Here is a 22,668-nt window from a genome sequence, read left to right as displayed (position 1 = left end):
AACTAATATGAAAGTTTCAGAAGGACAGAAGAATTAGAGGTCAGTTGTGATGCTCAGGCTAAAAACTATGCAGAACCCAGAAGAAAGTGTGTCTCTTGGCTCCCAGCCCTCTCTTTCAAGTCAAGGTTATTCCTCTTGCTAATGATTCAGTGCCACTGCTGTTGCCAGTATATGTCAGCCCAGAAAACTATGTTGTTGAAAAGTCAAAATGCATTTTTTAATTCAATGCAGGTAAAGCTGTTCTTCGTATTATGAGGGCTGTAGCTTTTCTTGGAAAATTAATTCAGTTCTAGCAGAAGCTCTGGAGTGGCATGAAACAATTTCTGGCTTGCGTCTGTCCCAGGATACCTGTAGAGACAACAGCGAAGGGTATCGTTATCTTGCTGACAAGAATGTTGGTGTTAAAAGATCTTGAACAGGAGGTGTCTTGAACTGGAGGTGTCTGGGTGGGCGTCGCAGTCTGTAGAGAACTTAAAGTTAAGTTTCTTAAGTGGATTAAGTGAATTGCACACTTCCACTTTTTCAGTTTTGAGTAACAGTTTATCATTTAATATACAACTGATGTGTCAGCAGTATCAATTACAAGTGTCTAGAAATGTGTAATTAAGCTTTGAACATAACTGCTCAGCTCTGTCACATTGCTCTAGGTGGATATCCTGCTATGTTGAATTGCTGTGTGATATGTGGGAGATGAAGGAAGAGATAGTAATTTCCTTTTGATGCAAATGTACATGTTTTACAATAATGTTACACGATAGACCGCATTAAGTAGAACAAAGAGAATAGCAAAGTTGATATGAAACAGAAACAATCACCCAAGAATATTTCTTAATTAATCAGCATTCACAATAAATGTCTACACTAGAAAAGGGGTTTCATGCATCAATTCAGGGACTCATTTTGATGTTTTGATGACACTGAGCAAAAGTTTACCTAAAAGAGTATTCAATTGAATTGATGGAGTTGTTCCTTCTATTCCAGTAGCTACATATTGATTAAGGGGGCTAGAATCTGTTCTTTCCTGTATCAGGTGCTTTGAGACAGTTGAGCTTGCGACATATCATAGAGCAGGATAACAGGAATATTATAAATACTAAAGAGATATTGTGGCCATTACCACTTGATAATAATAATTTATCTCTAATTTTAAATTAGAGTCTTAAAGACTAATCTAAGGTTTCAAAAGAAACTTAATGGCCTATGATATACTTAAGTTCAATAAAGCGATGAAACTATGACATTCTGCAATGTTACGCTCAGAAATGGTATGTTTATGTAGTTGTTCAATGGTTAATAGAAAACTACAGCTTTCGCAAAGTTTGGATGTCGTGTGAAGGTATCTAAAACACTTGAGATGTCTCTGAAGCTCCGAATAATCCTGATTTTTTTCAATGTCGTAATGTTCTTTAATTATAAAGCAATTATCTCTCTCAAATGATATCATATAAAACCATGATATGGTAGTTGTTAACCTCTATTTTACATCTTGTCATTTTGTCCTCAGTCATCCTTGCTGTCAATTCAAGGTCGTTTTGCAGCATTTAGATTGATGTAGACTCTAAGTACTGGATACATGAATAATACATAAGGACAATATTAATTCAGAAATAATAATAAATGGTCAAAATGGGTACTTTAATGAAAGTGTAAGGTAAGAAAATAACTGTTTGGCTGCAACCTTAAGGACTGCTATCGAGTATGTCATTTTTATGAAAGACGTCTTCTTACGAAAGGCAACCATATAATGAATATCTTTCATGTCCCTTCACTGAATAAATTCTTCTTACATAAAGGTGAACTAATTTTCCTAAACTGTCACAGAATTATGAGTTTCAGCCTTGAGATTTTTAGCTGAAAAATATTTCACACATGTACATGGCAATTTTTTTTTTCTGGTCATGTAAAAATGCCCGTGTTATTACCAATTAATGTATTCTTTTAGGCAGAATGCTTCAATGAGACACATTGAAATTTACCTTATCTGTAAGAATGACTAGTCCAGGATATTAGTAGTGTCTGAGAAGGTATTCTCTCCAGCACAGCAGTGAACACACAGGTTGAAATGAAGGGCACTTTTACACACTTCGAATGCTCAGGAGTTACGTGCTGTAGCACAGAGAACAACCTTTACAAACTGGTATGTGCCGTGTCCCTGTTCTGACATGCTGGTCTTGCTCCACCCTCATGCAGTGCTTGCAACAGGGTCTGCAGACCCCTTTTTGAAGTACCTGAGGGGGGCGGGAATTCTTCTGCATGCCAATTTATGGCTTTTAGACGCCATTTATCTCATTTTCTTCTGTTCTTCCTCCCGTAAAAATGACTGAAGCAAGACTAAAAAATCCATCTCCTACTAATGAATTGGTTTTCCTTTGCCATTTGCTTGCCTTAACTTCAGAGAAATATGCAGGGATAGTCTGTCTATGTGAGCTTCTCCTCTTGCAAGTGTAGCTCCAGTATACTCCTGACCTAACAGCAGTGCATTTCTTTTCCTTGTAACATGTTGATTAGGTGTAATATCCGATGGGATATATTTGTGCTGAGAGCCCAGAATTTGGTGGCAATGTCTGGGTTTGTGGTTGGCATGCAAAGTATTTAGTCAAATTATTTTCTTTTCACGTCACTTACATGTAGACATGAAACCGAGAGCGCTGATTATGCAATCACACATTTTTTTTCCCCTTTTTTCTAAATGAATAACATTCAGTGATAAAGTTGGAAACGTTGTGCTCTGTTTCCACAGCTGCAGCGAACTGGGAGCAAAGAAAACAATAGCTGCATATACACATATGCATTCCAGCTGCTGCCGACTCCCACGTTGTCCTTTATCCTTTTTGTCCTCCCATTTGAGCAGATAAATTGTCTCAATGACAGGAAAGGTTAGTAGTGGATATGCTGCCAGTTTAATAGTGTTTTGTAAAAAATCCGAATTAGTGTATGAAAATACTAATTACAACTTAATCTGTGGAGTGACTTAAAGTTGAAACTTCTGCTTGAGTTTCATTATATGATTTTTATGTTTCCCTGCACTAACTGCCCCTTGCAACCAGGGAGAGTAACCCCGAGGAAACTCAGATAAAGGTTTCTGTTACTTTTCTCCCCTAGCTTGGATCCACAGTTACCTAATTTTCCTTTAAAGCTAGCAACTCTAGAGACAACAGTTTCTTTCCCGCTGTTCACCAAGCTCTGCCTCGCTACTGGGGTGCCAGTTGCGTCAGCAGGACTTGGGAAGATAAAAGAGAGTAGAGCTGGTGCATATCCTTGAGATGCAAAATTGGTCAGAATATAGAGCCACAAAGAACACCATTTTTTGGCTTGGTTCTCCAGCTTTCAAGCAGCAGGGCCTGTCACCATACTGGGGCTTCTGAACCACCACAAGGAGTTCACTGGAAGTCCCTCTGGTTCTTGCTATTGATAAATGTTTGTTTTTGTAATGGAACTCTGGGTGGCATTTCTAGGTGCCGGATGATAAAAATACTTTCGCAGTATAAGCCATATAGTGGTGTAAGGACATTATTCAAATGACCAAATGCCAGGCCTTGCATGAGATCAGAAATTCCAAATTATTTTGAGGTTGAGTTAATCCATCAAAATCCAAATGGCATTTGGTTGAACAAGGATACCTCAACTCCTGTAGGTCCTTGGAAAAAGGTAATTGGAACAAAACTGGTAACATTATTAGTCCATGAATAAATCACTACTTTTTTTTTTCTTTTCCTGTATTTGATGGAAGAGCCTCAGTTGATTTAAAAACACAATGCCCCTCCTCCATCCCCCCAAAACTTGAAAGTAGGGCAAGATTCAGAATCTTTCAAGTGAAATGTTTGTAGTAGCACTGCCAGAGTGATAAAACAGTAAATAATTTGAGTTAGACTTTTTATGTAAACACTTGGTTTAGAAGTGGATATTTTTCTGCTCTGATTTATAAGCACATAAAAGTTCAAGGAATACAGCTGAAGATGAAACGAGTGTGTGTGTGTGTGTCTGCATGTGAAAACTTCAGTTTTATGTGGGCTGATACAGTGAAAGTCTGCAAAGGTTTGGAGTTCACGTTTAGTCTTTAATGTTACATTTGCTTCTCTGATCCATCTACATTCATAACCCACCTTCCCCCCTGAAATCTTCAGTTTATAAGCTAGAAGATAAAAATGGTTAAATGGTAGATTCATAGAGGTTTTTTCTGGCATACGTTTAACCTTGACAGAGGACTTGAGCAGAGAAAATGTTCTGAGGGGCCTATTCAGATTCACTCAGGTTTCCCCACCTGTACGCCTCCGTTTCTTTCCCAGGGAAAGCAGGAAACCTGAGGCAATGACATGTACCCAGGTCTCATCCCAGTGTGCATGCAGCATTCAGTCAGTTGAATAGCTGGGAACCAGGACTATGGGGCCCAGAGGGATCGTGCCTACTTCAGAAAATGGACAGTCTTTGCCTCCCTCAAATTTCTAAAAAAAATGAAGTGGTGTTGATCAGGCTGTGGCACAGTATTCTGCACATTATTTGCTGCAGCAGAGCTTACTGAACCCTCCAGCCATGACTCATATCCCAGAGAAGAACTGCCTCCATACTCTGGTAATAAATCTTTGCTCCTCCTTTTTCTACAAGATTTTCTTCTCTAAGTCATGCACCCACCATCTCAGAGAAGTAACTCCCTAGCTATAGTACCGTCTGCATGTATCAATAAAAGTATTTCATATCTTACTCAAACCACTGGGACAGTATTGTAGATATGCAGAATATCTTACCCACAATCTTAAGCAGGTAGAAAAATAGGCAGCATAAGCCAATACATCCTTCCTACCCTTAACTTATATTGTTCAGCAAAAGGGTATGTTTTGTGACAGATCATGTTCTAATGTAGAAGGCGTTTCCTCCACTCCTTAGTGTTGTTCAGAATTTTAACCAGAACAAAATGCTGCATGGCTGACTTGAGAGTTATTTCCATACCTATAGCATCACTCATGTTCATGGCACAAACTTTGATTGCTTGCTTTGGTCCTGTTTCAGCCAACTACCTGGCTGAAATCACATTCTTATGTAAACTATGTGTTGAACTGAAGCCTTGGCGGTAACTTTACTTTGGAACCAAGTATCTGGAACTTAGGGCAGAAAAAAGCACTTTCTCCTGCGCTGCTCCAAAGCTGCTATTTTTGAAAGACAAACTGTAACTTATATCGTATAGACTCAAGGCTCCTGAAGATTGTTTCTGAGAAGACTATATTGCATGAAAACCAAAACTTTTATGCTAGCATTTAGTTGCGATAGACCATCCATACGGAAGAAATGTGATTGACGGAGTTTAGCTAACTTGGTCTTGTTTAGAACAGATATTCAACTTGCTACCGTAACAAATGCTGAGATGCCTACTGCCTGCTTTTGCTCTCGTGGAAGCATGGTAAGTGGAAATCAGCAAAAGCAAGGCTTGTCATCTGTCTCTAAGTTAGGAAAAGACTGGAAATAAAAAAGACATGAAAATTTAGAAAACATCAGTAAACTTACTTAATAAAAAATGAGAAAGAAGCACTATGGCTACAGGCTATGGCTTTCATTGTCACCAGTCTGAAGGGACTATGAATTGATACTCGCTGACTGCTTTGCAGCAATTCATGTCAGGCTGTGATAGGTTTATTTGCATCTCATTTAAATCAGCTCAGCTCTATCTCTCTGTCCCAGTGTCTCCTGTATCAACCTGCCCCTTTTCCAGCTTTATTTTCTGATTTTAGTTTTAAAAGCCTTAGCAGATTCAGCATAAAACATTTTGTTTTTACGGCAAGTATTTCTGATGCAAAATCATATTTGTGTGATTCTTTCATGTTGGTCCATGTCTGATCAGGAACTTTGCTTCTCTCTGCCATGCTCTTCACCAGCCTGTTTGGAGGGCTGAAAGCAGAAGAGCTTCCGGACAGCTTCTGCTTCCCTTACAAGCATCTTACAGAGCTCAAAACAACTTCGAGGTAAATAAGAGTACACATATCTGCCCAAAGTAACAGCTTTTTCAAACAATAAGTGTTTGTGGACTCCATGCTAAAGCCTCAGTCCGCTATAAAGAAGTCTTTATTATATCTATTCTTTCTTACTGGTCATTGAGTCCTGCTTCTAATGATTTGCTGGCAGCAAGTGAGATGTTGGGGTTTTTTTCTCCCCACTAACTTGGACTTCTGAGGACTGGGAACCTCCAAGCAAAAAATGTCACCGATTTCTATATTCTTTACTCATCTGGAATAGCTATATTTCTAGCTGTAGTGTTATACAAACAGTCTCAGGTAAGATGTCAAAGTCTGTTCTTTAGCAGTCCCTAAGCCTACTTTATTGACTTGGTGTCTACTTGCTGTATTTTATTATTTTTAACAAGGAAATGCATAATCATCAATAATGATTCCTTTAATTAGTGTAGCATGCATACCTCCGTGCTATTGCTCTGTTTGCAACTCCTGGCAAATGATTTTTTTTATTTGAAATATTCTTTTCTAAATCCTAGGCTAGAGTTTATTATTTTAAAAATTCAGAAAATTTTTTTGACATATCCTGAACTATGCAAGCGTAATAAAAATACATTTTCCACATGTACTAACTAGAACTGTGCTAGCAAAAGTTCCTGAAATTAGAAACTTCAAACTGTGCTGCTTTGTTAATCTTCAGTGAGCCTTAAAAGAATCTCAGTTTGTAGACAATTAATGCAGTATTTTAAAATTATGAAAGCTTAAAATCAATAGTGTTGTACATGCACATTACAAAATTAGAAACATCCCAGCTTCTTTCTCAGTGCAGAACCCACCCTGAAGTTAAGGGGAAAAATACTCAATAGAAAACTCCTTAGGGAGACTTTTTTTAAGGAAAACTGGTTTGGCCTACATATGTTTAAGACTGCCTAAGCACCACGGGGATGTGAGGCATGCCAGGAGAATCTCTTCTACTGTACAGACCTTAAGACTTGCTCTCTGCTTCAGGGGAATAGTAGTGAAAATGTGCAAAGATTACTGTCATTGATCCACTTCTCTACTTTGGTTTACTCTCCAGATGAGAACTGGGAAACTAATTTAGCTTTACTAAGGACATCAGAAGGGGGAAATTAAGCCTCCAAATGTTAATGCATTCCTCAAGCTCAGGTCAAATTGACTTTAGTGTCCCTGTGGTGATTTACATCCACAAAGACTCTGGCTCTTGAATGTACAGTTGACCTTTAACAACTTAATGGTCTCTGCACCTTGAGACTGAAGGTAGGAGTAACGTAAAAGCCACTGGCTTAGCTTTGTGTCTTTCTTGATTAAAATAGGAAGGGAAATGATCTTGGAAAGTAGTATCATGAGCTCAGACTCAGGATGGAGGGTTTATTTGTTTGTTTATTTAAGAAAGCTCTGAAATATTTCTCTCAGCATCCAAGAAGCAAAGGACCTATGAAGTCATCAAGATACTCCCACTGGGAGTCCATTGCTTTAAAGTTTCCACTACAAACAAGTAAACAGAGCGGTGTAACAGTCAGCTAGCATTAAACAGCTGCCTTAGCTGGAACAGTTATCACAGTGTTTTTGCTGGAAACATCTGAATAACTTCCACACTAGTAAAATAGAAATAAATGTAGAAAATGCACAAAGAAGAGCCATGCCCATGCAGTAAGGATAAATTAATTTTCAATATTAGCTGAACATTCCACATAAATTTTACTTAGTTCCTTGTTCTGCAAATTTCAAATTCCAGGTATCTAATAGAGACAACCATGATCTAGAAACTTGGAGGGGTAGGGAGAAAGAGAGCGTAGTACATGCATGTAAAGTATTCACAAGTCTTGAACCCCTATACTTTATACAGAATATTATCAGTCTATTACCTTTATGTAAATATTGTCCATAAAGGTCAAAGTCTAAAAAACTATGAAATTAGATTCTGTGGCCTGTCAGCATTTGCTTATATTTAACTGGTTACTAGTGTTGTAATTATCATAATGAATTCCAGACTATTCATGATCATAACTTGCTTTCTGCAATTCAACCAATTTATTCTAAAGAATTAGCTAGTCTTGTGGTAGAAAGTGATGAAATCTATAGAATGTATTTCACAGACATTTCATGGCAGTTAGTGAGCTTGTGAGTTTATCTCCTAGAGAACTCCCCCAAAATCAGCATCTGCCTCTTATTTCCTTTGTTTTGCCGTGTTCAGTTTTTTCTTCTCTTGCACAGTCTAAATACAGTTTCAAAACAGTAATGTTGAGACACTTTTCCTATTGCTACTAATGCCATTTCCTTCCATATAAGCACTGTCTTTTGCTCAGATTACTTTGTTTTCCCATAAATAGTCTGCAGGTCCATTGAAAACAAAATACTTTCACTTAAAAAGTAGTATCGGCACATAATGGATCAATTAGGAAGGCATGTGGCACAGAAAAGTGAACAAATCTTGACCATTTTTGTAATAGTGAAGAACATCCCGATAATTATAGGTTGATACTTCTTTGAAACATTTGTACAGTTTAAATCTTTTTACTTAAAATGGATTATTTTGCAGATCCCTTTTTAATGCATATCTCTCTGTATGTGTGCATATATGTATATTCAGAAGCATAGCTATGCCATAAATAGCATACACACACACATGTGGGAAACACACCAAAGTCTCATGAAAAAAGACAGCAGCAGAGAGTTGAAGCAGGACTGCTATATGTGCCTTGTAGCCAGCATATTGAATAATTTACTGAGGGGACTATTGAAATAAGATGCATTGCTGTATGCCAGATATTTTCCTAAGAAGCATTATGTATCATTGAGGCTAATTCTTGATATTTTTTTGGTTCAGTATTTGTCAGATTAACAGTGTAGGAATTTTGTGCTTGGGTATATCATTGAAAAGCCCTAGCTGGGGAATCTGCCTGTTGCTTATGAATTCTTTATGAGAATTAACTTTGTATGAATATCATACTTCCTGTGTAGGCTTTGTCAAGAGGCAAACTGGTTTGCAATGTGTCGCAAATTCTGTTGCCTGTTCCCTGCAGGCTCAGCTTCTGTGTCGAGGAGAAGGGTGGAAGAATCTCTATTACAACAACATCGCTTTAGAGAAAATCCTGACTTCTAGCAAAATTAGTGTAGCAGGGGAGAAATTGGCTGGCTGGGACTGGGGTTTGATCTCAAGATAGAGGAGGCTGTCAATGTTTAAGAAAGCGGAAGCTATTTACTAAAATAGCAGGGTGGGGGCAAGGACTTTTTCAGTTGGATCGAATAAGGGGAATTTAATGAAAGAGTTTAACAAGGGAGGGGAAAGAGAAGGGGAAGGAAATGTGTTGTGAACATAGTTCCCTGAGGACTCTCAAAGATGGAGTGAACTGAAGTATGGGGCACTGCCATTAGTCAGCGTGGTTTCCTTATTGTAGTTTACCTGTTTTAAAATTTTGCAAAAGCAAAGTGTCGACCCCAGAAACCCGTCATTTTGAGAGTATGCTTTAACTACTGCAGTATCTCCTGTGTCAGCACCAGCTTGTGAGTTTGGGGACAATTGGATGGCAGGGCTCCAGATCCACAAACTGGTAACAGAAACAATGCTCTGAAAAAGTGCCAGAGAGACAAAGAAAAGCAGCAGCGCTGCAGTGTACTGAGTACAGGCTAGCTTAAAGCAGAGGAGTGCAACACCCAAAGCTTCTGCAATAAATTAGACTAGAGCTTCTGGTTCTGTGGAAAGAAGTTCAAGAATGAAATGGGAGTTACACAATTATTACAGATTGGCAGGCATGAAAGACATCTATGGTGCCTTCTAAGATCTTGGCCAGGAAGACATCATATAAAAACAGACTTTAAGTTATTTATGGACAGGCAGAGCCTAATGTTTCTAATTTTCTAGATAGCTCAGGAGGCCAATCAGATTGGCAGCACTAGCAGAATGTGTCAGGAAGTCCCAACTCCTACTACCACAAATTCACAGTATTGGTGGACCTAGCTCTCCTATTCATGACTGAGAATTTAATCTATTCTCACACTCAGGGAGAAGTCTTCTTTGGTTTACAGTATGCTGCTACATTTTATTTTTTAGTGTCAAATGATATAAATGGATTTGTCCTTGATTTTTGATACTTACTACTGCCCATGCTGAATTCATTTTCTAATCATATGGGGGCCATATGTATTCTTTACACATAGACTGTACTGCACTGCAGAATTTATTATCCTATCCTTTAAATATACTGCTATTACATGCTCAAAGTCCAGCATATTTATATGCTGTAGATATGTTTACCGCTAGCAAATTATGAGGCATTGTAAAAATTGTATTTATTCACATAATTTTCTATAATCATTGTTAAATGGGGACATGTGAAAGCTTTCTGAGGAGGAGAAAAAAGTACCTCAGAATATCTGTGCTCCTGTATATATAGGTATTTTGAGTAGCTCAGTTCACGGAGGGAAACATCTCATTGAACAGTTAGGCAAGGACAGAAAATGACTGCTGAACAAGAGATCCAGTGACAAAATTATCACTTCCTTTTGAGTGATCGCTCATAAACCTCTTTCACTGGAACTGCATAAGCGTCCTTGAGTTTTGGCCAGGGTACTCGCCGTCCACGCATACTTACGCCTCTTACTCAGGAGATAAATGCCGGAGCGTGGGACTGTAGATGTTCCAGGAGAGAGCAGAGCCAGGCCCCATCATGTGCGTGCTGACGACTGACTCTGTTGTTACAATATTAGTAATATCTCTGCTAAGTCATAGCCCATATGCATATGGCATGATGGATGACCAGAAAGCAGACCGTCAGGCTTTCAGTATTGTGCATGCTGTGAGAACTGGTCCTGAGTCAGTGCTGTAGCACTTGTTCATGCTCAGAAAAAATGCAATCGTTCTGCTTTCTAGGGTTTGTATTATACATAAGGGATACCTTGAAGGTCTGTGAGTTTGACTGCTAGCTTTAAAATAGTAGTGCCCAAATAACGGTTCACAGGCAGCACATTGCCTTTGAGATCCTTTGATATTGCTCACAGCTACATGGAAATTAAAACATTAAAAAGGAGGCCAGCAGGGAGAGAAGTCCACGATGTTGCTGTGTCATGTTTCTTGTTCGGTGGTGTTGCCTACTGGCCAAAGAAGGTGGGGAACCGCTCTTAAACACTTGTGAAGCGAAACAGATGCCTTTCTCCTGTTTCAGCAGATTTAATGGTATGACCTCATTAGTTTTTGACATGTGCACTTCAAAATATTTCCAGAGGAAATTGCTGCATGCATAGGAATATTTTCTGTTACAGTTATGTGCATGGCTGTCCATGCGTAAGGGCCTGAGCATTTCTTCCCCCCGCCCCACCTGATGCCTATCTCCTCCCTGCCTTCAGGTACCAGATACACACCGGCCTTCAGCACTCCATTATACGGCCAACGCAGCCCAACTGCTTACCTCTGGATAACGTCACGCTACCTCAGAAGCTGAAGGAGGTTGGTTATTCAACGCACATGGTTGGCAAATGGCACCTGGGGTTTTATCGCAGAGAATGCATGCCCACGCAGAGAGGATTTGACACTTTCTTCGGCTCGCTCTTAGGCAGCGGCGACTATTACACTCACTTCAAATGTGACAGCCCTGGGATATGCGGCTATGACCTGTACGAGAACGACAATGCAGCTTGGGATCATGACAACGGCATCTACTCGACGCAGATGTACACACAAAAAGTACAACAAATCTTAGCTTCTCATAACCCCAGGAAACCTATATTCTTATATATTGCTTACCAAGCTGTTCATTCGCCTCTTCAGGCACCAGGCAAGTATTTGGAACATTATCGATCGATAAATAACATCAACAGGCGAAGATATGCTGCGATGCTAGCTTGTTTGGATGAAGCCATAAACAACGTAACCCTTGCTTTAAAGAAGTATGGTTACTATGGGAATAGCATTATCATATATTCTTCAGATAATGGTGGGCAGCCAATGGCTGGAGGAAGTAACTGGCCTCTCCGAGGAAGCAAAGGGACCTATTGGGAAGGAGGTATCCGTGCTGTCGGGTTTGTCCATAGCCCCCTTCTGAAAAACAAAGGGTCTGTGTGTAAGGAGCTTGTGCACATCACAGACTGGTTCCCCACTTTGATCACACTGGCAGAAGGGCAGATCGATGAAGATATCCAGCTGGATGGCTATGATATATGGGAAACCATTAGCGAAGGCAGACGCTCACCACGGGTAGACATCTTGCACAACATTGACCCGATTTACACCAAAGCCAAAAATGGGTCCTGGGAAGCTGGCTATGGGATCTGGAACACTGCGATTCAATCTGCCATCAGAGTGAATCATTGGAAACTACTGACGGGAAATCCAGGATATAGCGACTGGGTACCTCCACAGGCCTTCAGTAATGCGGGCCCCAACCGCTGGCACAATGAACGCGTTTCTTGGTCAGCCGGAAAAACGGTGTGGCTTTTCAACATAACCGCTGATCCGTATGAACGAGTGGACCTCTCTGCAAGGTACCCAGATGTAGTGAAGCAGTTGTTGCGGAGGCTTTCACAGTTCAATAAGACTGCGGTTCCTGTTCGATACCCACCTAAGGACCCTCGGAGTAACCCGAAGCTGAATGGAGGAGTCTGGGGTCCGTGGTTTAAGGAGGACGAAAAGAAAAAGAAATCAGATAAAAGTAAAGGTGCGAATAAGCAAAAGAAGAACAAGAACAAGAAAAAAGCAAATCGGAAAAAAGGGCAATCGTTACATTGCCGTTCACGTCTTGCTGGTGGATAGACTCTAAGCACGCTCTTTTGCCAAGTCTAAGTCAGCTTGGCCTGACTTTCTTGAACTTCTGACAGAATACACTAGAAATGCTAGCTCTGCACTATGGATGAAAGTTGTCATCTTTTAATTTTTTTCTCTGATTTCGCCAGCACAAGATATCTCAACACTCTGCCTTGAGAGTATGTAAACATCCACATGACAAACTTTCTCCTCTACGGGATGAATGGTGCTCACCCATCACAGCTACATTCCAGATAACAATGGCGATAACGCCTAAGTTCAGTAAACTCACTTTTGATGGACAAGTGGTGGTTCCTTGCCTAAATTTGTTGGAATATTTGGACAGTATGGAGATGTTAGTGGCAGATGTTCTCAAACTGACAGATGATTCATAGAGAGAAAGAAAAAACAAAACTTGAGAACCTCCGTGGGTCAGTAAGTGTTAGTCACCAACCTACGACATTTTTTGATATGACGCAGCAAAATCATGAAGCCATCAGAGTAACTTTTTAGAGGTGCTGGGGAGGGGGGCATGATAGGAGGAAAGCTGCTTTGAATTAGATTTTGTCTATCTTACATAAATCAGAAGTATTTTAAAAATTTCCTAGATGTGCTAAGCTCCCCCCATTTGTAGTAAAACCAGAAGGTTGTTATTCAACACACATGAACAGCTAGCACGCGCCATGTATAATTTATTATAGGCATAGACAAAAACACATCACCAAAGTGAATGTAATATTTAAACACTTTAAGATAACTATACAACAATATGTAAAAGACATAATTTATTTTACAGCACAATACTTATTTCTCTTCCATTAAAACTTTAATTACTGGGTGATGCAGGGTACCCCTTTGGGTCCTAGGGTTGTTTGGAGTTTTTTTCCTTTGATTTTTAATTTTATTTCCATTCTATCATTCAGAGTTTTATTTAACAGATCCATATCCTCAGAGTACTGTAAACCAAGAAAATACTGTATACACTGCTAGGATGAGAAAGGAGAATGATTCAGGTGCATCATTTCATTATGTATTTGCCTCCAATTATTTTGAATGTAACAAAGTGATTATTTAATTTAGTAGTCACGTGAATATTGTTCAGTTTCTGTACAGAAGCTAGGCCATCTTTATGTTTGGGGGGAAAATTCTACTTTAAACCTTTTATTTATGTATCTATTAAAATAGTTTATTTTTATGGCATTCATAAAAGTAGTCTGCCTCTTTTTTGCATCAAAGATAGCAATTCTGTCCTTGTTTATTTTAAAAGAACTCAGTAAGCTTTTTTATTACTATTCTTTTTGGTGCAGGGATGATTTTATGACATTTCGCTTCTGAAACAGAATTTCTTCTTCCAATATGTATATAATTTGAGTCATGGTTCAAACTTTGCCCTTTTCCAAGGTGTCTGCATGGATGATTAATGGAGGTACTGACTGCATATTCTTGGTGATCTGTGATAATTGATACAATACATATGCACATATAAGCTTCAAGATGAATTATGTTAAGTAAAATTGATGATTCATGTGTTAAATAGCTATAACATATTTTGGTTAAACTTAAAATAAGCATGCTTTTCAACTACGCCTCACCAGACTCAGAAATCACATTTATATAAATGGATTAGTGTTGAAAAATTAAACATTTTTAAAATCAGTGCACACTAAAATTTGAATCATGTGCAACGCTCCAACACCCCCTGACCTTTTTTGAAAAGAAACTAACTGCAGATATATACTGCCAAAACCTAGTAAATTGCCTATTTTCAGCTATAAAGCAGAATAAAGCTGTCATTAACGAAAACTTAGAAACAAGATAGTCGTATTTTAGAGTTACTTTTGAAATGAATATACTGGGGGGAAGATAGAAATGGACTTCTTGAACAGTTACCTATAAATAATAATTATAAAAGGATGATGCGTATCTGCATAAGTGTTTAATATTGTCACTGTTATTTTTCATATTGTGTGGTCCTTAAGAGGACTAATTAATTTTCTTAGAAATCTGTCTAGCTTTACTTAAGATCCGGACTATTCAATGAGTCATCAGGAACTCAAATGTTCTCTAATTTCTCACTTTTTTTAAAAATGTACCACTGATGACCTTAAAAGAAATGATAATAATGTCTTGAGGTATTATACTGCAAAATGAGATGTATGAAATTCATGTCTTTGAGAAAATACATGGGTTTTTTATCTTTGAGAAAAAGTGAGGCTTTTTAAGTTAGTCTGCATCAGCTGTCAATACACAGATTATGTACAAATTGGACAAATGTAAAAATGATTACTTTTTGTGATGTACGTTTTCTGGTTTGGGAAAGAATCTACATTTCAGCAATAAACATTAGGAGAGAAGTGAAGGAAGCAGGAGCTGATTTTGAAAGATTATACTGGCTAGTTTACAACTTAACTCATAAATCATGATGTTTATGTTTGAAATAACCCTGTGTTGCACACTGAGTTCAGCACTAGCAAGAAATAGTAATGTTTCTGACTTTCCAAGGTCATTTTAAAAAGGCCAAAATTAGATGTGTAAGCTAAACTATACATAAAGAAGGACTAAGATATTTTAATTTATTTTGGCATAATAGAAACAAGGCACTGTAATAAAGTGTTATCCTCCTAGAATCAATGATTGCCCTTTTCTATGAAAGTTTTATGGTTGCTTTGGCTTTTATTGGACTGAAGCAACCAGAGAGCGTTATTCTCTGACAACATTTTATTCTATAATTATTTATATCTGTTCTCTCTCAGGCAAAATGGGAGTCCTTGAAAGTAATCGGTGCAAAGGAGAACAGTGGATCAGTTCTTGCATGCCTGTATATTAAATAGATGTGCTGCAAGAGTAAGTGTTTGTAGAGTACAGAATGGGAGTACGTTTTCTAAGGCTGCACTGGCTCCTAGTTAGGCAGATTCCCTTGAAATTGATACTCTGATCTGGTGTAGGGCAAAAGTTGGATTTAGAGTGGTTAGAAAATACCCACAATTTGGAAGCCTTCCTGAATCTTTTGCTGAAAAGACTCTGATGTGAAAGTACCGTGTTGCAATTTTCCTCTCTGCTCTCACGCAATACTTCTTTTTTCACTCCAGCAATACAATGGTCACTAGTTTTTGGTGATACCATGTAGCTCTCAAACCTGACTTTCTGTTTACAGAGTTGTAAGCAGGTCATGCACTCTCACAGCAGGATTTCACAGGTTATTTATGTCTCAGAATGTGTTACGTGCCCAATCTCAGGGAAGGTATGATAGGTAAACACTACAAACAGTTCAAAAAAGGCTACTAGACTTACTGAAACCACAGTCCTATACTGTGGAGGAAAACCAACAGTCCTCCTAATTGCTGGGCAGACATAGCGAGGGAGTTTATCACCTTACTCGGGTGGATATATTTGTGCAAAGGCACTCTGAAAACCGATTGATATTTGTAAGTCAGTAACTGGTCTCTCTAGCCACATTTTTAAGAGATCTGGAATAAGACTGGGTGGAGGAGAAAAGGCAGGGAGGATTTACTTATTATTTTTAAGTTGTCTCAAGCCTTCTATTCTCCACATGCTATATGGGTACAAGAAAAAGGCTGGTCTGATAGTAACTCTCTGATCTGGTCTTAGTGACATCCACACCTTTGGGAGGACCAGCCTGAGCAGGGAGACAATATTTCTTCCTTTTCCATGTATTGTCGATAGCTGTGATCCTGGATCATCATTTCTATACCAAAGCAACCAAAGCAACCTGAAGAGTGAGAAGGGTAACTGCAGGGAAGAGAGGAAGAAAGAAACACTTGAGAAAGAAAAATAACCAAAACAAACCAGAAGCAAGAAAGCCTTGCCTTGTGATCTGTGCTACCTGAACATAGTATATCATGCTGAATTGCTTTTAAAAATCTTGTAAGTGTGAAAAATATTTGTGTTGTCCTTTTCAGGTTTTCTCAATTTTATTGTAAAGCTCTTTGAATTACTTTTTTAAGGGTTAGAGAATTTTATCATGTTAACTTTTTATTATTATTATTGTTGTTGTTGTGGTGGTGGTGTTATTTAGCTTGACATAAAGTTGGAGACAAAACACTATCCTGGCTACAGGTAAAGACCAGTGGAAGGAAGTGCCAAGAATGGTAAGTAAATCTAAAATGGCAGTCTTTATGTATGGGTCATGTTGTAAGACTTGAGGGAGAGTCCACATGGTTGTGAAGCTCGGTCATGGAATGTGAGCTATCATAACTAATGGAGTCATTAGTGTCTGAAGACATCCAAAAGGTTCCTCTATCTGCTGAGACATGAGGCTTTTTGGAAAGTGAATTAGGCCATTAAACCCAGCAACTTTCTCTTTCTCCCTGGAAGTAATGGGTGCTGATTGGATTTCAAGCTGATGAAAGCGCACTCATGTTTCCGTTCGTGCAGGATTGTACATAATGGGTTATCTGAGGTATCGTCTAGACAACATTGAAACTTAAGGTTTTGTGATCACACTGCACAGAATAAGCTTATTTTTCTTTCTCTGTGTTTCATGCGCTGCACGTTCAGCTACCAACACTCACACTTTTACACAGCCATCTACGTTTTGGAAGTTGCCTTTTAGAAAGAACATTAGCTTTCTTCAACAGAAAGTGAGACAGCAGCAAAAGTGAGAACATATGAGGTCCGATACCAAGCTGCAGCATTTAGGGAATAAACTAGGAATGGGCTTGCCGTTAAAATTTCTTTCAATTGAAGGAGCTTTGGATTTGGTTGACAGCAAAGAATAAGAGTAGTTTCCACAATGCAACTAGACAAAAGAAAGGAGTATGTCTGCATTCTCCTTAAACTACAAGGAGATACTGATTCCTCCCAGTGGCATTCTTTAGTGCAAATGGGGGTGCTGGATCTACCAGCTTCTACTCCAAAGGTGGTTCAGAAAATCTCTGAAGAAAGAAAAAGAAAGGTAGAAAATAATGTATGGTAAGTTTTATAGGACTTTATTTTATTTTCCCAGATACGGAGATCTATGAACAAAGGATTGTACCTTTGCTGACTGTTGTGCATGATACAGAAGTCCTGGAAAAAATACTTGGTAATTTTCAGTATGTAACATTCACAGAGTAACTAGAGGTGCCTTTTTTCGTCTTGCTTTAAACCCAGTGAATATTCATCAGCAATGTTCAAGCAAAGCAAGTAAAATCTAGTTTACTTCATGCTACATATACTATAAATTATACTATCAATGTTAGGTCCGCTTGTCCAAAAGATAACATTAGCTCAGAGAAAGATGGTGGAATATACAATATACCTGTTGACTACTGACTTAATGAACTGTACTCTCAGGACAGCAGTAACTTTTCTTTTGCTGCTGTCAATCTTTTATTTTCTCATTTCCAAGAACAGGCAGAGAATGCATATTCCCACAGAATGTGGAACATATGTCAAGATCTTGATGAAGTGGAGGGGTTGTGTGAAAGGCAGGCCAGTGTGAAAATACAAAAATGTTCTCTTTCCCTGAATTATGCTTGTTTTCACCTCTGCCAAGCAAGTTAGTAATAATAAATACAGTTAACAGCATGAAAGAGGATCTAATTAAGTGCCTGGACTTGAATTAATGTTGCAACAAAGGTATATTCCATGATATGGTTAAAAGTTATTTCATAAATTCCATTTGTTTCAATTATAATCAGGTCAACGTTGCTAAAGTTTAGCTTGCAACTGAAGTAACAGAACTGATTAATGACTGTTATTGTGAATTTCCATAACAAGTGGAGAACAGGGTCCTGAAATGTCATACCAACATAGCCTGAAAAATGTATTTTTAAAATTCCTTATGAACATCGGAGTCTGAGTAAAAGTCAAGTATTTAATCACCTAAAATTAGTGCAGTCTGTGATGTTTGTTGTCATTCCCTAGATTTGCTTCAAAAGATCACTTTTGAGAATTACTTGGCAAGGCCATGTTTATTCCTCCTTTAAATGCAGCTTTGCTTCTGCTAGTTAAGATTAGCCAGCACTGAACTGCATGCAGGAGAAAGTCAAAGGGGCTCTAAAAGAAGGAATGGTTCTTCATTTTAATTATATAGAGCGCAGTTTGGAAAAGGACATCAGTAGTATCAGAATCCAGTACATTTGAACAGGTTTGCCAAAATCTAATGCAATAGACTAATTCATTCTTTTTTGATAACCAAGTTATATTTTTATTTTTCTAAGATGGCTAGAGAAGGAGGGGAAACATGGCCCTGTGAAAAAATGAAGAGTACCAACCTGTGACTGGTATCATACATGGAATGAAGAAATTGCAAGTTGCTTAAAAGGAACATTTTGGAAGAGTGAACTGAATGTCAGTAAAGAAATACTTCATCTATCATCATCTGTTTTTCTTCTAAAAAACCCCAACCTTCAAAGCTCTGAATATTGGCAAAACTTCAAGGCCAAGGGTGTAACTAGTAATGTCTTATCTTTGGGCAACTCTCTTAATTCTTCCTCTGACAGCATACCTGTTTTATAGTGATTGGTTCCAGTTTTATTTGGGTTTTCATTAGCAGATTTCATTACATTTTATCACTCTGGATGGAGTGAATATAGTTAGTGTTGATAAAGAGCATATTGGAGCTTTTTAGTCAGTGTTGTTTATCTTTACCAAATTGTTTAGGCTCTGAAGTAATTGCTAAGCAATCTCTTAGCAAGACCTATTTCTAATACGCTTAAATAATTGATCTCTTATTTCAGTGTAGCTATGGAGGATTTGAAAATTAATCATCTCCATTCTGTTTGGACAGCAGAGGAAAGTATCTGCAGTTAATAAATGTTAACCTCCACGAAGAAGGGTTTGCAGAGTTACAGAGGGAGTGCACCGCCCTGGCCTTCAGCCCAGATGACTTCAGCAGCTCACAACCTTTTGTCTTTAAACATGATTTCTTTGAGTTTTTTAATGCCACTAGATTTTTTTTTTCCTTCTCTTTGAAAGGAAAAAGGCTAAATGATTAATTTTGCTTTCGACATCTGATGTGAAAGTCTGCTTGGAAACCCCCCTGCGTAGAATGACAGCACGAGAAGAACAAGATGTGCCTGGTTTGTGTCAGGAGGAACATGCCGTGCTGCTTCCACTCCCACCGCTCTCCTCAGCCTCCCACAGCCCCAGCCACCCAGTCATTAACAGGAGAGTCATTAAACTTTTTAGCATGTGAGTATGCCAAGATCCAATAGCTATCCCCAGATAATGAGCAAGTTCAGATGAAACGGAACCCTTTCTGGTTCCTGTCCTTTCTTTCCAATCACTTTCTTATTTCCATGCACTGACTAAACTTGTGGGATGGTTATATTAAAATCAGTGGAAGATTTTCTGTATTACAGATTCAGCAGGCTGAGATCTCACTGACATCTGTTTCCTTCTCATCCATGCCAACAAAGACCAGCAGGAGGACTTGTACTAGAAGATGGTCCTTGAAGTCCAGCTAAAATCATGTCTTTCTCATATTAGTCATGGTTGTTTCTCAGAGGTACAGAGGAAAGCATTTCATGTAGCTTAATCCTAAATTCAGCTAAGTTAATAAATAATAACTGTTCTTATTGTGCTGTCTGCTTATACAGTAGACTTGGTAAATATCCAGTGTCTTGCTAAAGACACAAGCTTGCCAGGTTGCCATTTCCTATACTTTAGTTCCCATTTCATTACTCAAACCTAGTAAATTCTGTTTAACTAGAAGTTAACTGTTACCTGAATAAACATGAAGAAAACATCCAGTTCTGATTTGAAGCAGAAAAATATGAAGAATCTATTACTTCCCATTGTAAATCTCTTGCAGTAGTTAAAATCTGAGTTAAAAGTATATATGCCTTCTTTCTAACTTGATTTTTTGTCTGGCTACAGATTCCAGCCTTAGGTTATCTTTATCCCCAGGACTAAGACTCCTTTGGCACCTGGTGTTTTCCTCTTATGATTGTACATCTGTATTCCAGTCTTTAATTTTTTTACAAGCTGAACAGATCGGGTCCTTAGAGTCTAATCATTGTATGGCACTTTCTCCAGTTCCTGAATGGGAGCTGAGGCTTTTTTGCACACCTTCTCCAGTTTTTCAGTAGACTATGAGAAATGTGGACATCAAAAGTAAATACAATATTCCAGTATTAGTTTCACTCAAGCTATATAAAGGAAAAAATATCACCTCCTGAGAAGAAAGGAGTACTCCTCTGCCTCTAATGAATTGCATGTCCTTTGTGACTCTCAAATTGATTTAAGGTTTCTCACCACTCCAGCCATTCCACCGGTACGCCTTCATTCCTTGTTACACATGTTCTGTGCATCAGTCCATAGCTGGTTTCAGTAAAACATATTTTGTTGAGGAGGCTGAATTTCTATGATTCTATGAATTTTTCAGGTAATCTGCATCACTTTGCATTTGCCCTGTTTTGTTGAAGAGGCTGAATTTCTATGATTCTATGAATTTTTCAGGTAATCTGCATCACTTTGCATTTGCCCTGTCCTCCTTGTTGTATACCACTCCAGCAGCCTTTGTGTCACCTGCAAATTTTGTCTGCAGTCATTTTGCATGGGCTGGACCCAGTACTGCTTCTCGTGAAAGCACCGTCTTTCAATGATGACTTCTCATTGACAGCTACATTGGAGGCCTATCAGGTAGCCATTGCTAATGCAATTTGGTGTATGCTCTGCTTGTACTATCAGAGTTATTTTAACCTGTTGATTGCTTGGTTCAAGTAGCAAAACAGTTTGGCACCCAGGAGTCTTGAAAGCCTAAATTTCATGTGGTGGAAGGTAGCTGTAACGTTCAAATTCTGCCCTGCAGGCTGCACTGAGCCTAGAGCATCCCCTGCTGCTTCAATCTTGGGATGGCACTCCCAGTCAAGGAGCCCAGGCAGGGAACTGGTTGTGTAGTTTGTGTTCATTTTTGTTGTTTTGTGTGAGGCAATCTTTTACTCCTTAGGTGTTGCTTATTCTTATACAGGGAAAAAAAAAAAAAAATCAGGTTTGAAACTGTCCTGGAAAAAGGATTTGATGTTTTCTCACAGCAGTTCCATTCTTTGTCTCGACTTCTACAGCCATTTTCTAGAAGTCCCCTGTGCAAAAAGAAGATGAAAATGTATAAAATAAAGAGGATACAGAATAAACTCTATAATTATATTTTATACCCCGACATATACTAACAGCAGCCATGCCTATAATGTCCAATTCAGGAAAAATATGGATGCCTTCCTCTAAGGAGTAAATTTTCAAAAGTCACTTTTTCACATTTCATGAGTCCAGAGGGTAGGCACTGTTTAACTCACACTTACTTAAATCAGATATATTATATTTATTCAGATATAACCTTCAGGGTAGCATGCATAACTGAAGTGTTTTAATGGTTACATTTTCCCAACAGAACATGTTGAAGATCATGTAGGTGAGTAATCAACGCCATAAAATAGCTACCCCATTTCCATTGCTTTGGACAAATCCTCATTCTGATTTTCTTGGTTCTCGGTGCGACGTGCCAGTTTATCACCGTTGAATGGTGAAATTCACTCCATCTCACTGAAACACTACTGTGATATACATACCTGGTTATTTCTTCCACTGTTTTCCTTCACTGTGTACACTCTTGGTTTTGAGCAGTTTCTGTACATTTACTAAATCTACCCTCACATTTTGCAGTGTAGGGCATTATTTCTGTCTCTGTTTTACATATAGAAAATAAGACATAGGTTGTTCCAAGGTGACAGAGGAAGTGACTGGCAAGGGGTGGCAAAAGCCCGGATGTCCTGAATTGGAGTCTAATGTTTAAACCATAAGGCCATCATTCCTCAAACACTTCATCAGGTGAGCTCTACTGGCGTTTTGTAGCAGCAGTGTTTAAATCAGTGTGTAGTAGTACCATGGTAGCCTCGTGATTGCCTGGTTTAGCTGCTGTGTACTGAGTTTGGAGATGAAAAGCAGATTTGGATGTTCTCACCATTATACCAATGGACTAGGGAGGCGAAGGTCCCATTCTAAAATCAGCTACTACCTGTGCCCACGGTTTAC

At 38.6% G+C, this 22,668-nt stretch overlaps 1 protein-coding gene and 2 long non-coding RNA genes across 3 annotated transcripts in view; all 3 read left to right on the top strand.

Moving 5' to 3' along the window:
* The window catches only part of ARSJ (arylsulfatase family member J), a 46,584-nt gene extending 32,691 nt beyond the window's left edge, over positions 1-13,893 (top strand). Inside the window, exon 2 of the mRNA XM_052813920.1 lies at positions 11,301-13,893. Coding sequence (XP_052669880.1) covers positions 11,301-12,702 — 1,402 coding nt within the window. The 3' untranslated portion in view covers positions 12,703-13,893. The remainder of the gene's footprint in view (positions 1-11,300) is intronic.
* Positions 13,894-15,444: 1,551 nt separating this feature from the next.
* On the top strand, positions 15,445-20,118 carry LOC128139103 (uncharacterized). Its single transcript, XR_008234219.1, has 7 exons — positions 15,445-15,537; positions 16,378-16,578; positions 16,730-16,802; positions 17,660-17,737; positions 18,858-18,987; positions 19,615-19,830; positions 20,001-20,118. It is a non-coding gene; the product is annotated as an uncharacterized LOC128139103 (long non-coding RNA).
* Positions 20,119-21,128: 1,010 nt separating this feature from the next.
* Positions 21,129-22,668, top strand: part of LOC128153934 (uncharacterized) — a 32,892-nt gene continuing 31,352 nt past the window's right edge. Inside the window, exon 1 of the long non-coding RNA XR_008239155.1 lies at positions 21,129-22,464. This is a non-coding gene — a long non-coding RNA (uncharacterized LOC128153934). The remainder of the gene's footprint in view (positions 22,465-22,668) is intronic.

The sequence above is a fragment of the Harpia harpyja genome, chromosome 2 (assembly GCF_026419915.1).
Source record: "Harpia harpyja isolate bHarHar1 chromosome 2, bHarHar1 primary haplotype, whole genome shotgun sequence".
Lineage (NCBI taxonomy): Eukaryota > Metazoa > Chordata > Aves > Accipitriformes > Accipitridae > Harpia > Harpia harpyja.
This window is presented reverse-complemented; position numbering and strand designations above follow the sequence as displayed.